Source organism: Oncorhynchus nerka, linkage group LG2 (assembly GCF_034236695.1).
Source record: "Oncorhynchus nerka isolate Pitt River linkage group LG2, Oner_Uvic_2.0, whole genome shotgun sequence".
Lineage (NCBI taxonomy): Eukaryota > Metazoa > Chordata > Actinopteri > Salmoniformes > Salmonidae > Oncorhynchus > Oncorhynchus nerka.
This window is the reverse complement of record NC_088397.1, coordinates 4938001-4953860: the sequence shown is the minus strand read 5'-3', so window position 1 is coordinate 4953860 and position 15860 is coordinate 4938001. Positions and strand designations below refer to the sequence as shown.

At 50.1% G+C, this 15860-nt stretch overlaps 1 protein-coding gene across 1 annotated transcript in view; it reads left to right on the top strand.

The window, feature by feature from the left end:
* ercc3 (excision repair cross-complementation group 3) overlaps positions 1-15860 on the top strand; it is a 53192-nt gene that overhangs the window by 23711 nt on the left and 13621 nt on the right. Inside the window, exons 6-9 of the mRNA XM_065022160.1 lie at positions 644-846; positions 12864-12960; positions 13954-14071; positions 15087-15205. Of these exons, the coding sequence (XP_064878232.1) occupies positions 644-846; positions 12864-12960; positions 13954-14071; positions 15087-15205 (537 nt within the window). The remainder of the gene's footprint in view (positions 1-643; positions 847-12863; positions 12961-13953; positions 14072-15086; positions 15206-15860) is intronic.

The following is a 15860-nucleotide window of genomic DNA, read 5'->3' as shown; positions in this document are numbered from 1 at the left end:
CTATTGGTCATCAGGGGGTGCTGTCCTCTTTAGATCTCTATTGGTCATCAAGGGGGGCTGTCCTCTTTAGATCTCTAATTGTTATCAAGGGGGCTGTCCTCTTTAGATCTCTATTGGTCATCAAGGGGGGCTGTCCTCTTTAGATCTCTATTGGTCCTCAAGGGGGGCTGTCCTCTTTAGATCTCTATTGGTCATCAAGGGGGGCTGTCCTCTTTAGATCTCTATTGGTCCTCAAGGGGGGCTGTCCCTTTAGATCTCTATTGGTCATCAAGGAGGGGGCTGTCCCTTTAGATCTCTATTGGTCATCAAAGGGGGGCTTTCCTCTTTAGATCTCTATTGGTCATCAAGGGGGCTGTCCCTTTAGATCTCTATTGGTCAGCAAGGGGGGCTGTCCCTTTAGATCTCTATTGGTCATCAAGGGGGGGGGCTGTCTTCTTTAGATCTCTATTGGTCATCAGGGGGGGGGGGGGGCTGTCCTCTTTAGATCTCTATTGGTCATCAAGAGAGACAGAGAGAGAGAGAGAGACAGCATAAATACTGGAGGCTGAGACAGGAGGGGTCAGGAGACACTTGTGGCCCCATCCGAGGACACACTTTGTACAAAGAAATGTGTAGGTTTGACGTCAGAATGTCCTTCGTCTAGGTGTGGTGTCCGATGTCTCCGGAGTTTTACCGGGAATACGTGGCCATCAAGACGAAGAGACGTATTCTCCTCTACACCATGAACCCCAACAAGTTCAGAGCCTGTCAGTTCCTCATCAAGTTCCACGAGAGACGCAACGACAAGATCATGGTGTTCGCCGACAACGTCTTCGCTCTGAAGGAGTACGCTATCCGCCTCAACAAGTAGGTAGAGACACGCTATCCGCCTCAACAAGTAGGTAGAGAGACACGCTATCCGCCTCAACAAGTAGGTAGACACGCTATCCGCCTCAACAAGTAGGTAGAGAGACGCTATCCGCCTCAACAAGTAGGTAGAGACACGCTATCCGCCTCAACAAGTAGGTAGAGAGACGCTATCCGCCTCAACAAGTAGGTAGACACGCTATCCGCCTCAACAAGTAGGTAGAGAGACACGCTATCCGCCTCAACAAGTAGGTAGAGACACGCTATCCGCCTCAACAAGTAGGTAGAGAGACACGCTATCCGCCTCAACAAGTAGGTAGAGAGACACGCTATCCGCCTCAACAAGTAGGTAGAGAGACACGCTATCCGCCTCAACAAGTAGGTAGACACGCTATCCGCCTCAACAAGTAGGTAGAGACACGCTATCCGCCTCAACAAGTAGGTAGAGAGACACGCTATCCGCCTCAACAAGTAGGTAGAGACACGCTATCCGCCTCAACAAGTAGGTAGACACGCTATCCGCCTCAACAAGTAGGTAGACACGCTATCCGCCTCAAGAAGTAGGTAGAGACACGCTATCCGCCTCAACAAGTAGGTAGAGACACGCTATCCGCCTCAACAAGTAGGTAGAGAGACACGCTATCCGCCTCAACAAGTAGGTAGAGAGACACGCTATCCGCCTCAACAAGTAGGTAGAGAGACACGCTATCCGCCTCAACAAGTAGGTAGACACGCTATCCGCCTCAACAAGTAGGTAGAGACACGCTATCCGCCTCAACAAGTAGGTAGACACGCTATCCGCCTCAACAAGTAGGTAGACACGCTATCCGCCTCAACAAGTAGGTAGAGACACGCTATCCGCCTCAACAAGTAGGTAGACACGCTATCCGCCTCAACAAGTAGGTAGACACGCTATCCGCCTCAACAAGTAGGTAGACACGCTATCCGCCTCAACAAGTAGGTAGAGAGACACGCTATCCGCCTCAACAAGTAGGTAGAGACACGCTATCCGCCTCAACAAGTAGGTAGAGACACGCTATCCGCCTCAACAAGTAGGTAGACACGCTATCCGCCTCAACAAGTAGGTAGACACGCTATCCGCCTCAACAAGTAGGTAGACACGCTATCCGCCTCAACAAGTAGGTAGACACGCTATCCGCCTCAACAAGTAGGTAGACACGCTATCCGCCTCAACAAGTAGGTAGAGAGACACGCTATCCGCCTCAACAAGTAGGTAGACACGCTATCCGCCTCAACAAGTAGGTAGAGAGACACGCTATCCGCCTCAACAAGTAGGGAGAGACACGCTATCCGCCTCAACAAGTAGGTAGACACGCTATCCGCCTCAACAAGTAGGTAGAGAGACACGCTATCCGCCTCAACAAGTAGGTAGACACGCTATCCGCCTCAACAAGTAGGTAGACACGCTATCCGCCTCAACAAGTAGGTAGAGAGACACTCTATCCGCCTCAACAAGTAGGTAGACACGCTATCCGCCTCAACAAGTAGGTAGAGACACGCTATCCGCCTCAACAAGTAGGTAGAGAGACACGCTATCCGCCTCAACAAGTAGGTAGAGAGACACGCTATCCGCCTCAACAAGTAGGTAGAGACACGGTATCCGCCTCAACAAGTAGGTAGAGACACGCTATCCGCCTCAACAAGTAGGTAGAGACACGCTATCCGCCTCAACAAGTAGGTAGAGAGACACGCTATCCGCCTCAACAAGTAGGTAGAGACACGCTATCCGCCTCAACAAGTAGGTAGACGCGCTATCCGCCTCAACAAGTAGGTAGACACGCTATCCGCCTCAACAAGTAGGTAGAGACACGCTATCCGCCTCAACAAGTAGGTAGACACGCTATCCGCCTCAACAAGTAGGTAGACACGCTATCCGCCTCAACAAGTAGGTAGAGACACGCTATCCGCCTCAAGTAGGTAAGCTATCCGCCTCAACAAGTAGGTAGACACGCTATCCGCCTCAACAAGTAGGTAGAGAGACGCTACCGCCTCAACAAGTAGGTAGAGACACGCTATCCGCCTCAACAAGTAGGTAGAGAGACGCTATCCGCCTCAACAAGTAGGTAGAGACACGCTATCCGCCTCAACAAGTAGGTAGAGAGACACGCTATCCGCCTCAACAAGTAGGTAGAGACACGCTATCCGCCTCAACAAGTAGGTAGAGACACGCTATCCGCCTCAACAAGTAGGTAGACACGCTATCCGCCTCAACAAGTAGGTAGACACGCTATCCGCCTCAACAAGTAGGTAGAGACACGCTATCCGCCTCAACAAGTAGGTAGAGAGACACGCTATCCGCCTCAACAAGTAGGTAGACACGCTATCCGCCTCAACAAGTAGGTAGAGAGACACGCTATCCGCCTCAACAAGTAGGTAGACACGCTATCCGCCTCAACAAGTAGGTAGAGACACGCTATCCGCCTCAACAAGTAGGTAGAGAGACACGCTATCCGCCTCAACAAGTAGGTAGAGAGACACGCTATCCGCCTCAACAAGTAGGTAGACACGCTATCAGCCTCAACAAGTAGGTAGACACGCTATCCGCCTCAACAAGTAGGTAGACACGCTATCCGCCTCAACAAGTAGGTAGAGAGACACGCTATCCGCCTCAACAAGTAGGTAGAGAGACACGCTATCCGCCTCAACAAGTAGGTAGAGACACGCTATCCGCCTCAACAAGTAGGTAGAGACACGCTATCCGCCTCAACAAGTAGGTAGACACGCTATCCGCCTCAACAAGTAGGTAGACACGCTATCCGCCTCAACAAGTAGGTAGAGAGACACGCTATCCGCCTCAACAAGTAGGTAGAGAGACACGCTATCCGCCTCAACAAGTAGGTAGACACGCTATCCGCCTCAACAAGTAGGTAGACACGCTATCCGCCTCAACAAGTAGGTAGACACGCTATCCGCCTCAACAAGTAGGTAGACACGCTATCCGCCTCAACAAGTAGGTAGAGAGACACGCTATCCGCCTCAACAAGTAGGTAGACACGCTATCCGCCTCAACAAGTAGGTAGAGAGACACGCTATCCGCCTCAACAAGTAGGTAGAGACACACTATCCGCCTCAATCAACAAGTAGGTAGACACGCTATCCGCCTCAACAAGTAGGTAGAGAGACACGCTATCCGCCTCAACAAGTAGGTAGACACGCTATCCGCCTCAACAAGTAGGTAGACACGCTATCCGCCTCAACAAGTAGGTAGAGAGACACTCTATCCGCCTCAACAAGTAGGTAGACACGCTATCCGCCTCAACAAGTAGGTAGAGACACGCTATCCGCCTCAACAAGTAGGTAGAGAGACACGCTATCCGCCTCAACAAGTAGGTAGAGAGACACGCTATCCGCCTCAACAAGTAGGTAGAGACACGCTATCCGCCTCAACAAGTAGGTAGAGACACGCTATCCGCCTCAACAAGTAGGTAGACACGCTATCCGCCTCAACAAGTAGGTAGACACGCTATCCGCCTCAACAAGTAGGTAGAGACACGCTATCCGCCTCAACAAGTAGGTAGAGAGACACGCTATCCGCCTCAACAAGTAGGTAGACACGCTATCCGCCTCAACAAGTAGGTAGAGAGACACGCTATCCGCCTCAACAAGTAGGTAGACACGCTATCCGCCTCAACAAGTAGGTAGAGACACGCTATCCGCCTCAACAAGTAGGTAGACACGCTATCCGCCTCAACAAGTAGGTAGACACGCTATCCGCCTCAACAAGTAGGTAGAGACACGCTATCCGCCTCAACAAGTAGGTAGACACGCTATCCGCCTCAACAAGTAGGTAGACACGCTATCCGCCTCAACAAGTAGGTAGACACGCTATCCGCCTCAACAAGTAGGTAGAGACACGCTATCCGCCTCAACAAGTAGGTAGAGAGACACGCTATCCGCCTCAACAAGTAGGTAGAGACACGCTATCCGCCTCAACAAGTAGGTAGAGACACGCTATCCGCCTCAACAAGTAGGTAGAGACACGCTATCCGCCTCAACAAGTAGGTAGACACGCTATCCGCCTCAACAAGTAGGTAGACACGCTATCCGCCTCAACAAGTAGGTAGAGAGACACGCTATCCGCCTCAACAAGTAGGTAGAGAGACACGCTATCCGCCTCAACAAGTAGGTAGACACGCTATCCGCCTCAACAAGTAGGTAGACACGCTATCCGCCTCAACAAGTAGGTAGACACGCTATCCGCCTCAACAAGTAGGTAGAGAGACACGCTATCCGCCTCAACAAGTAGGTAGACACGCTATCCGCCTCAACAAGTAGGTAGAGAGACACGCTATCCGCCTCAACAAGTAGGTAGAGACACGCTATCCGCCTCAACAAGTAGGTAGACACGCTATCCGCCTCAACAAGTAGGTAGAGAGACACGCTATCCGCCTCAACAAGTAGGTAGAGAGACACGCTATCCGCCTCAACAAGTAGGTAGACGCGCTATCCGCCTCAACAAGTAGGTAGAGAGACACTCTATCCGCCTCAACAAGTAGGTAGACACGCTATCCGCCTCAACAAGTAGGTAGAGACACGCTATCCGCCTCAACAAGTAGGTAGAGAGACACGCTATCCGCCTCAACAAGTAGGTAGAGAGACACGCTATCCGCCTCAACAAGTAGGTAGAGACACGCTATCCGCCTCAACAAGTAGGTAGAGACACGCTATCCGCCTCAACAAGTAGGTAGAGACACGCTATCCGCCTCAACAAGTAGGTAGAGAGACACGCTATCCGCCTCAACAAGTAGGTAGAGACACGCTATCCGCCTCAACAAGTAGGTAGACCGCCTCACGTAGGTAGACACTATCCGCCTCAACAAGTAGGTAGACACGCTATCCGCCTCAACAAGTAGGTAGAGACACGCTATCCGCCTCAACAAGTAGGTAGACACGCTATCCGCCTCAACAAGTAGGTAGACACGCTATCCGCCTCAACAAGTAGGTAGAGACACGCTATCCGCCTCAACAAGTAGGTAGAGAGACACGCTATCCGCCTCAACAAGTAGGTAGAGACACGCTATCCGCCTCAACAAGTAGGTAGACACGCTATCCGCCTCAACAAGTAGGTAGAGAGACACTCTATCCGCCTCAACAAGTAGGTAGACACGCTATCCGCCTCAACAAGTAGGTAGAGACACGCTATCCGCCTCAACAAGTAGGTAGAGAGACACGCTATCCGCCTCAACAAGTAGGTAGAGAGACACGCTATCCGCCTCAACAAGTAGGTAGAGAGACACGCTATCCGCCTCAACAAGTAGGTAGAGAGACACGCTATCTGCCTCAACAAGTAGGTAGAGAGACGCTATCCGCCTCAACAAGTAGGTAGAGACGCAACGACAAGATCATGGTGTTCGCCGACAACGTCTTCGCTCTGAAGGAGTACGCTATCCGCCTCAACAAGTAGGTAGAGACACGCTATCCGCCTCAACAAGTAGGTAGAGAGACACGCTATCCGCCTCAACAAGTAGGTAGAGACACGCTATCCGCCTCAACAAGTAGGTAGAGACACGCTATCCGCCTCAACAAGTAGGTAGAGAGACACGCTATCCGCCTCAACAAGTAGGTAGAGAGACACGCTATCCGCCTCAACAAGTAGGTAGAGAGACACGCTATCTGCCTCAACAAGTAGGTAGAGAGACGCTATCCGCCTCAACAAGTAGGTAGAGAGACACGCTATCCTCCTCAACAAGTAGGTAGAGAGACACGCTATCCGCCTCAACAAGTAGGTAGAGAGACACGCTATCCGCCTCAACAAGTAGGTAGAGAGACACGCTATCCGCCTCAACAAGTAGGTAGAGAGACACTCTATCCGCCTCAACAAGTAGGTAGAGAGACACGCTATCCGCCTCAACAAGTAGGTAGAGAGACACTCTATCCGCCTCAACAAGTAGGTAGAGAGACACTCTATCCGCCTCAACAAGTAGGTAGAGAGACACGCTATCCGCCTCAACAAGTAGGTAGAGAGAAACACTATCCGCCTCAACAAGTAGGTAGAGAGACACGCTATCCGCCTCAACAAGTAGGTAGAGAGACACGCTATCCGTCTCAACAAGTAGGTAGAGAGACACGCTATCCGCCTCAACAAGTAGGTAGAGAGACACACACACACACAGCTATCCGCCTCAACAAGTAGGTAGAGAGACACACACACACACAGCTATCCGCCTCAACAAGTAGGTAGAGAGACACACACACACAGCTATCCGCCTCAACAAGTAGGTAGAGAGACACACACACACAGCTATCCGCCTCAACAAGTAGGTAGAGAGACGCTATCCGCCTCAACAAGTAGGTAGAGAGACACACACACACATACACACAGCTATCCGCCTCAACAGGTAGGTAGAGAGACACACACACACACACACACACACACACACACACAGCTATCCGCCTCAACAAGTAGGTAGAGAGACACACACAGCTATCCGCCTCAACAAGTAGGTAGAGAGACACACACACACAAACACACACACACAGCCATCCGCCTCAACAAGTAGGTGGAGAGACACACACACAGCTATCTGCCTCAACAAGTAGGTAGAGAGACACACACACACACACACAGCTATCCGCCTCAACAGGTAGGTAGAGAGACACACACACCCACACACACACACATACACACACAGCTATCCGCCTCAACAAGTAGGTAGAGAGACACACACACACACACACAGCCATCTGCCTCAACAGGTAGGTTGAGAGACACACACACACACACAGCCATCTGCCTCAACAAGTAGGTAGAGAGAGACACACACACACACACAGCTATCCGCCTCAACAAGTAGGTAGAGAGACACACACACACAAACACATACACACAGCTATCTGCCTCAACAAGTAGGTAGAGACACACACACACACACACACACACACAGCTATCCGCCTCAACAAGTAGGTAGAGACACACACACACACGCACACACACAAACACACAGCCATCCGCCTCAACAAGTAGGTGGAGAGACACACACACAGCTATCTGCCTCAACAAGTAGGTAGAGAGACACACACACACACACACACACACACACACACACACACACACAGCTATCCGCCTCAACAGGTAGGTAGAGAGACACACACACCCACACACACACATACACACACAGCTATCCGCCTCAACAAGTAGGTAGAGAGACACACACACACACACACAGCCATCTGCCTCAACAGGTAGGTAGAGAGACACACACACACACACAGCTATCCACCTCAACAAGTAGGTAGAGAGACACACACACACACACAGCCATCTGCCTCAACAGGTAGGTAGAGAGACACACACACACACACAGCTATCCGCCTCAACAAGTAGGTAGAGAGAGACACACACACACACACACACACACACAGCCATCCCCCTCAACAAGTAGGTAGAGAGACACACACACACATACAGCCATCTGCCTCAACAGGTAGGTAGAAAGAGACACACACACACCCACACACACACACACATACAGCCATCTGCCTCAACAGGTAGGTAGAAAGAGACACACACACACCCACACACACACACACACACATACAGCCATCTGCCTCAACAGGTAGGTAGAAAGAGACACACACACACATACAGCCATCTGCCTCAACAGGTAGGTAGAAAGAGACACACACACACACACACACACACACACACACACACACACACAGCCATCTGCCTCAACAGGTAGGTAGAAAGAGACACACACACACACACACACACACACACACAGACATACAGCCATCTGCCTCAACAGGTAGGTAGAAAGAGACACACACACACACACACACACACACACACACACACACACAGCCATCTGCCTCAACAGGTAGGTAGAAAGAGACACACACACACACACACACACACACACACACACAGCCATCTGCCTCAACAGGAAGGTAGAAAGAGACACACAAGCGGATCAACGACGTCATCCCCACAGTGACCGGACCTGCAGTGCATTCTGGACTTATTCAGACCCCTTCCCCTTTTCCACATTTTGTTCCGTTAAAAATTCTCATCAATCTCAGACACAATACCCCGTAATGACATCACAATACCCCGTAATGACATCACAATACCCCGTAATGACATCACAATACCCCGTAATGACATCACAATGCCCCGTAATGACATCACAATACCCCGTAATGACATCACAATACCCCATAATGACATCACAATACCCCTATAATGACATCACAATACCCCTATAATGACATCACAATAACCCGTAATGACATCACAATACCCCGTAATGACATCACAATACCCCGTAATGACATCACAATACCCCGTAATGACATCACAATACCCCTATAATGACATCACAATACCCCGTAATGACATCACAATACCCCTATAATGACATCACAATACCCCATAATGACATCACAATACCCCGTAATGACATCACAATACCCCGTAATGACATCACAATACCCCGTAGTGACATCACAATACCCCGTAGTGACATCACAATACCCCGTAGTGACATCACAATACCCCGTAGTGACATCACAATACCCCGTAATGACATCACAATACCCTGTAGTGACATCACAATACCCCGTAGTGACATCACAATACCCCTGTAGTGACATCACAATACCCCGTAGTGACATCACAATACCCCTATAATGACATCACAATACCCCGTAATGACATCACAATACCCCGTAGTGACATCACAATACCCCGTAATGACATCACAATACCCCGTAGTGACATCACAATACCCCGTAGTGACATCACAATACCCCGTAGTGACATCACAATACCCCGTAATGACATCACAATACCCCATAATGACATCACAATACTCCATAATAATGAAGCAAGAACAGGTTTTTAGACAGAAATACCTTATTGACATAAGTATTCAGACCCTTTGCTATGAGACCTGACATTGAGCTCAGGTGCATCCTGTTTCCATTGATCATCCTTGAGATGTTTCTACAACTTGATTGGAGTCCACCTGTGGTAAATTCAATTGATTGGACATGATTTGGAAAGGTACACACCTGTCTATATAAGGTCCTACAGTTGACAGAACAAAATCCAAGCCATGAGGTCAAAGGAATTGTCCGAAGAGCTCTGAGACAGGATTGTGTCGAGGCACAGATCTGAGGAAGGGTACCAAAACATTTCTGCAGCATTGAAGGTCCCCAAGAACACAGTGGCCTCCATCATTCTGCAGCATTGAAGGTCCCCAAGAACACAGTGGCCTCCATCATTCTGCAGCATTGAAGGTCCCCAAGAACACAGTGGCCTCCATCATTCTGCAGCATTGAAGGTCCCCAAGAACACAGTGGCCTCCATCATTCTGCAGCATTGAAGGTCCCCAAGAACACAGTGGCCTCCATCATTCTGCAGCTTTGAAGGTCCCCAAGAACACAGTGGCCTCCATCATTCTGCAGCATTGAAGGTCCCCAAGAACACACTGGCCTCCATCATTCTGCAGCATTGAAGGTCCCCAAGAACACAGTGGCCTCCATCATTCTGCAGCATTGAAGGTCCCCAAGAACACAGTGGCCTCCATCATTCTTAAATGGAAGAAGTTTGGAACCACCAAGACTCTTCCTAGAGCTGGCCGCCCGGCCAAACTGAGCATTCGGGAAGAAGGGCCTTGGTCAGGGAGGCAACCAAGAACCTGATGGTCACTCTGACAGAGCTCCAGAGGTCCTCTGTGGGGATGGGAGAACCTTCCAGAAGGACAACCATCTCTACAGCACTCCACCAATCAGGCTTTTATGGTAGAGTGGTCAGACAGAAGCCACTTCTCAGTAAAAGACACATGACAGCCCGCTTGGAGTTTGCCAAAAGGCACCTAAAGGACTCTGACCATGAGAAACAAGATTTTCTGACCTGATGAAACCAAGATTGAACTCCTTGGCCTGAATGCCAAGCGTCACCTCAGGAGGAAACCTGGCACCATCCCTACGGTGAAGCATGGTGGTGGCACCATCCCTACGGTGAAGCATGGTGGTGGCAGCATCATGCTGTGGGGATGTTTTTCAGGGGTAGGGACTGGGAGACTAGTCAGGATCGAGGGAAAGATGAACAGAGAAAAGTACAGAGAGATCCTTGATGAAAACCTGCTCCAGAGCGCTCAGGACCTCAGACTGGGGTGAAGGGTCACCTTCTAATACAGGACAACGATCCTAAGCACACAGCCAAGACAACACAGGAGCGGCTTCGGGACAACTCTCTGAATGTCCTTGAGTGGGCCATCCAGAGCCCGGACTTGAACCCGATCAAACATCTCTGGAGAGACCTGAAAATAGCTGTGCAGCGACGCTCCCCATCCAACCTGACAGAGCTTGAGAGGATCTGCAGAGAACAATGGGAGAAACTCTTCAAATACAGGTGTGCCAAGCTTGTAGCGTCATACCCAAGAAGACTGGAGGCTGTAATCGCTGCCAAAGGTGCTTCAACAAAGAACTGAGTAAAGGGTCTGAATACTTATGTAAATGTTATATCAGTTTTTTGGGGGGTGAGGGAATCATTTTAATGTTATGTTATTACCTCGTACCTCAGCACATTGACTCAGTACTGGTACCATGTGTATATAGCCATGTTATTACCTCGTACCTCAGCACATTGACTCAGTACTGGTACCATGTGTATATAGCCATGTTATTACCTCGTACCTCAGGACATTGACTCAGTACTGGTACCATGTGTATATAGCCATGTTATTACCTCGAACCCCCTATATCTAACGTCTCTCTCCTCTCAGGCCCTATATCTAACGTCTCTCTCCTCTCAGGCCCTGTATCTAATGTCTCTCTCCTCTCAGGCCCTGTATCTAACGTCTCTCTTCTCTCAGGCCCTATATCTAACGTCTCTCTCCTCTCAGGCCCTGTATCTAACGTCTCTCTCCTCTCAGGCCCTGTATCTAACGTCTCTCTCCTCTCAGGCCCCTATATCTAACGTCTCTCTCCTCTCAGGCCCTATATCTAACCTCTCTCTCCTCTCAGGCCCTATATCTAACGTCTCTCTCCTCTCAGGCCCTATATCTAACCTCTCTCTCCTCTCAGGCCCTATATCTAACCTCTCTCTCCTCTCAGGCCCTATATCTAACGTCTCTCTCCTCTCAGGCCCCTATATCTAACGTCTCTCTCCTCTCAGGCCCTACATCTAACGTCTCTCTCCTCTCAGGCCCTACATCTAACGTCTCTCTCCTCTCAGGCCCTGTATCTAACGTCTCTCTCCTCTCAGGCCCTGTATCTAACGTCTCTCTCCTCTCAGGCCCTATATCTAACGTCTCTCTCCTCTCAGGCCCTATATCTAACGTCTCTCTCCTCTCAGGCCCTATATCTAACGTCTCTCTCCTCTCAGGCCCTATATCTAACGTCTCTCTCCTCTCAGGCCCTATATCTCTCTCCTCTCAGGCCCTATATCTAACCTCTCTCTCCTCTCAGGCCCTGTATCTAACCTCTCTCTCCTCTCAGGCCCTGTATCTAACCTCTCTCTCCTCTCAGGCCCTATATCTATCTAACCTCTCTCTCCTCTCAGGCCCTATATCTAACGTCTCTCTCCTCTCAGGCCCTACATCTAACGTCTCTCTCCTCTCAGGCCCTATATCTAACGTCTCTCTCCTCTCAGGCCCTGTATCTAACGTCTCTCTCCTCTCAGGCCCTATATCTAACGTCTCTCTCCTCTCAGGCCCTATATCTAACCTCTCTCTCCTCTCAGGCCCTATATCTAACGTCTCTCTCCTCTCAGGCCCTATATCTAACCTCTCTCTCCTCTCAGGCCCTGTATCTAACCTCTCTCTCCTCTCAGGCCCTGTATCTAACCTCTCTCTCCTCTCAGGCCCTGTATCTAACCTCTCTCTCCTCTCAGGCCCTATATCTATCTAACCTCTCTCTCCTCTCAGGCCCTATATCTAACGTCTCTCTCCTCTCAGGCCCTACATCTAACCTCTCTCTCCTCTCAGGCCCTATATCTAACGTCTCTCTCCTCTCAGGCCCTATATCTAACGTCTCTCTCCTCTCAGGCCCTACATCTATGGCCCCACCTCTCAGGGAGAGAGGATGCAGATCCTACAGAACTTTAAACACAACCCCAAGATCAACACCATCTTCATCTCCAAGGTAACCAACTCCTCCCCCCATCACGTGTCTCCAAGGTAACCAACCCCTCTCCCCCATCACATAATATCTCCAAGGTTACCTGGGCTGTATTCATCTCCAAACGGGGAGGGACCCAAGTGAATTTGTCCCTGTAGAAACGTTTTTTTTTTTTTTTTTTCGTTTGCGAAATGTTTTCCTACAGTTTGAATGAATGCACCCCTGGGTTGAGTGGCTCGGTCTGTCGTCTCCCGTTGCCGTGATACGGTGATAACTGAGGGTTTCTGGGTAAGGACAGCGGGATATATTTGTAGTGTGGTTTCTTTTCCTCTTCTGCCGTCATGTGAGAGGGAGATGCACCGTCATGTCCAGCTAAACCACCAACATAAACACAGTGTCGTCCCAGGTTGTTGGGTCGGAACCCAGGGTGTTGGGTCGGAACCCAGGGCGTTGGGTCGGAACCCAGGGCGTTGGGTCGGAACCCAGGGCGTTGGGTCGGAACCCAGGGCGTTGGGTCAGAACCCAGGGTGTTTGGTCGGAACCCAGGGCGTTGGGTCGGAACCCAGGTTGTTGGGCCAGAACCACATCAATGCTCCTTGGTATAGATTCTACACAGTGTCTTCCCAGGTTGTTGGGCCAGAACCACATCAATGCTCCTTGGTATAGATTCTACACAGTGTCTTCCCAGGTTGTTGGGCCAGAACGACATCAGTGCTCCTTGGTATAGATTCTACACAGTGTCTTCCCAGGTTGTTGGGCCAGAACGACATCAGTGCTCCTTGGTATAGATTCTACACAGTGTCTTCCCAGGGTGTTGGGTCAGAACCACATCAATGCTCCTTGGTATAGATTCTACACAGTGTCTTCCCAGGGTGTTGGGTCAGAACCCAGGGTGTTGGGTCAGAACCCAGGGTGTTGGGTCAGAACCACATCAATGCTCCTTGGTATAGATTCTACACAGTGTCTTCCCAGGTTGTTGGGTCAGAACCACTGACTGTCTCTCTGTCTCTCCCCCAGGTGGGCGACACGTCCTTTGACCTCCCGGAGGCTAATGTTCTGATCCAGATCTCCTCTCATGGAGGTTCTCGTAGACAGGAGGCTCAGAGGCTGGGCAGGGTGCTGCGAGCCAAGAAAGGTGTGTGTGTGTGTGCGGAGGTGTGTGTGTGTTTGTGTGTGTTTGTGTGTGTGTGTGTGTGTGTGTGTGTGTGTGTGTGTGCGGAGGTGTGTGTGTGTGTGTGTGTGTGTAACCATCACGTGTATGTATTGTGGTCAAATGCAATAATTGATTCGACTGTGAGATTAAAGAAAGTATTTTCCTGTTTCCCCTTTCCACACACACACACCTCCGCACACACACACACACACACACCTCCATACACACACACACCGCACACACACACACACACACACACACACACACACACCTCCGTACACACACACATACACACACACACACACACACACCTCCGCACACACACACACACACCCTCCGTACACACACACATACACACACACACACACACCTCCGTACACACCTCCGCACACACACACACACACACACTCTGCACACATACACACACACCTCCGCACACACACACACACACACACCCCTCCGTACACACACACACACACACACACACCTCCGCACACACACACACCTCCGCACACACACACACACACCGCACACACACACACACACCTCCACACACCTCCGCACACACACACACACACACCTCCACACACACACACACAACCCTACACCTCCGCTGTCACACACACACACACCTCCGCACACACACCTCCATACACACACACATACGCACACACACACACACCTCCACACACACACACCTCCGCATACACACACACACACTCCGTACACACACACATACGCACACACGCGCACACACACACACCACACACACACACACACACCTACACACACACACACTCCACACACACACAAACCTCCACATACATACACCTACACACACACACCTCCACACACACACCACCACACACACACACCTCCACACACACACCTCCACACACACACCACCACACACACACACCTCCACACACACACACCTCCACACACACACCACCACACACACACACACACCTCCACACACTCCTCCCCCTCCACCCAGGTATGGTCGCGGAGGAGTATAATGCCTACTTCTACTCGTTGGTGTCTCAGGATACTCAGGAGATGGCCTACAGCACCAAGAGACAGAGGTTCCTAGTGGACCAGGGATACAGCTTCAAGGTTACTATCCAATACTAACCCTACAGTACCAAGAGGTCCGATACTATACAATACTAACCCTACAGTACCAAGAGGTCCGATACTATACAATACTAACCCTACAGTACCAAGAGGTCCGATACTATACAATACTAACCCTACAGTACCAAGAGGTCCGTTACTATACAATACTAACCCTACAGTACCAAGAGGTCCGTTACTATACAATACTAACCCTACAGTACCAAGAGGTCCGTTACTATACAATACTAACCCTACAGTACCAAGAGGTCCGATACTATACAATACTAACCCTACAGTACCAAGAGGTCCGTTACTATACAATACTAACCCTACAGCACCAAGAGACAGAGGTTCCTAGTGGACCAGGGATACAGCTTCAAGGTTACTATCCAATACTAACCCTACAGTACCAAGAGGTCCGTTACTATACAATACTAACCCTACAGTACCAAGAGGTCCGAGATACAATACTAAACCCTACAGTACCAAGAGGTCCGATACTATACAATACTAACCCTACAGTACCAAGAGGTCCGATACTATACAATACTAACCCTACAGTACCAAGAGGTCCGTTACTATACAATACTAACCCTACAGTACCAAGAGGTCCGTTACTATACAATACTAACCCTACAGCACCAAGAGACAG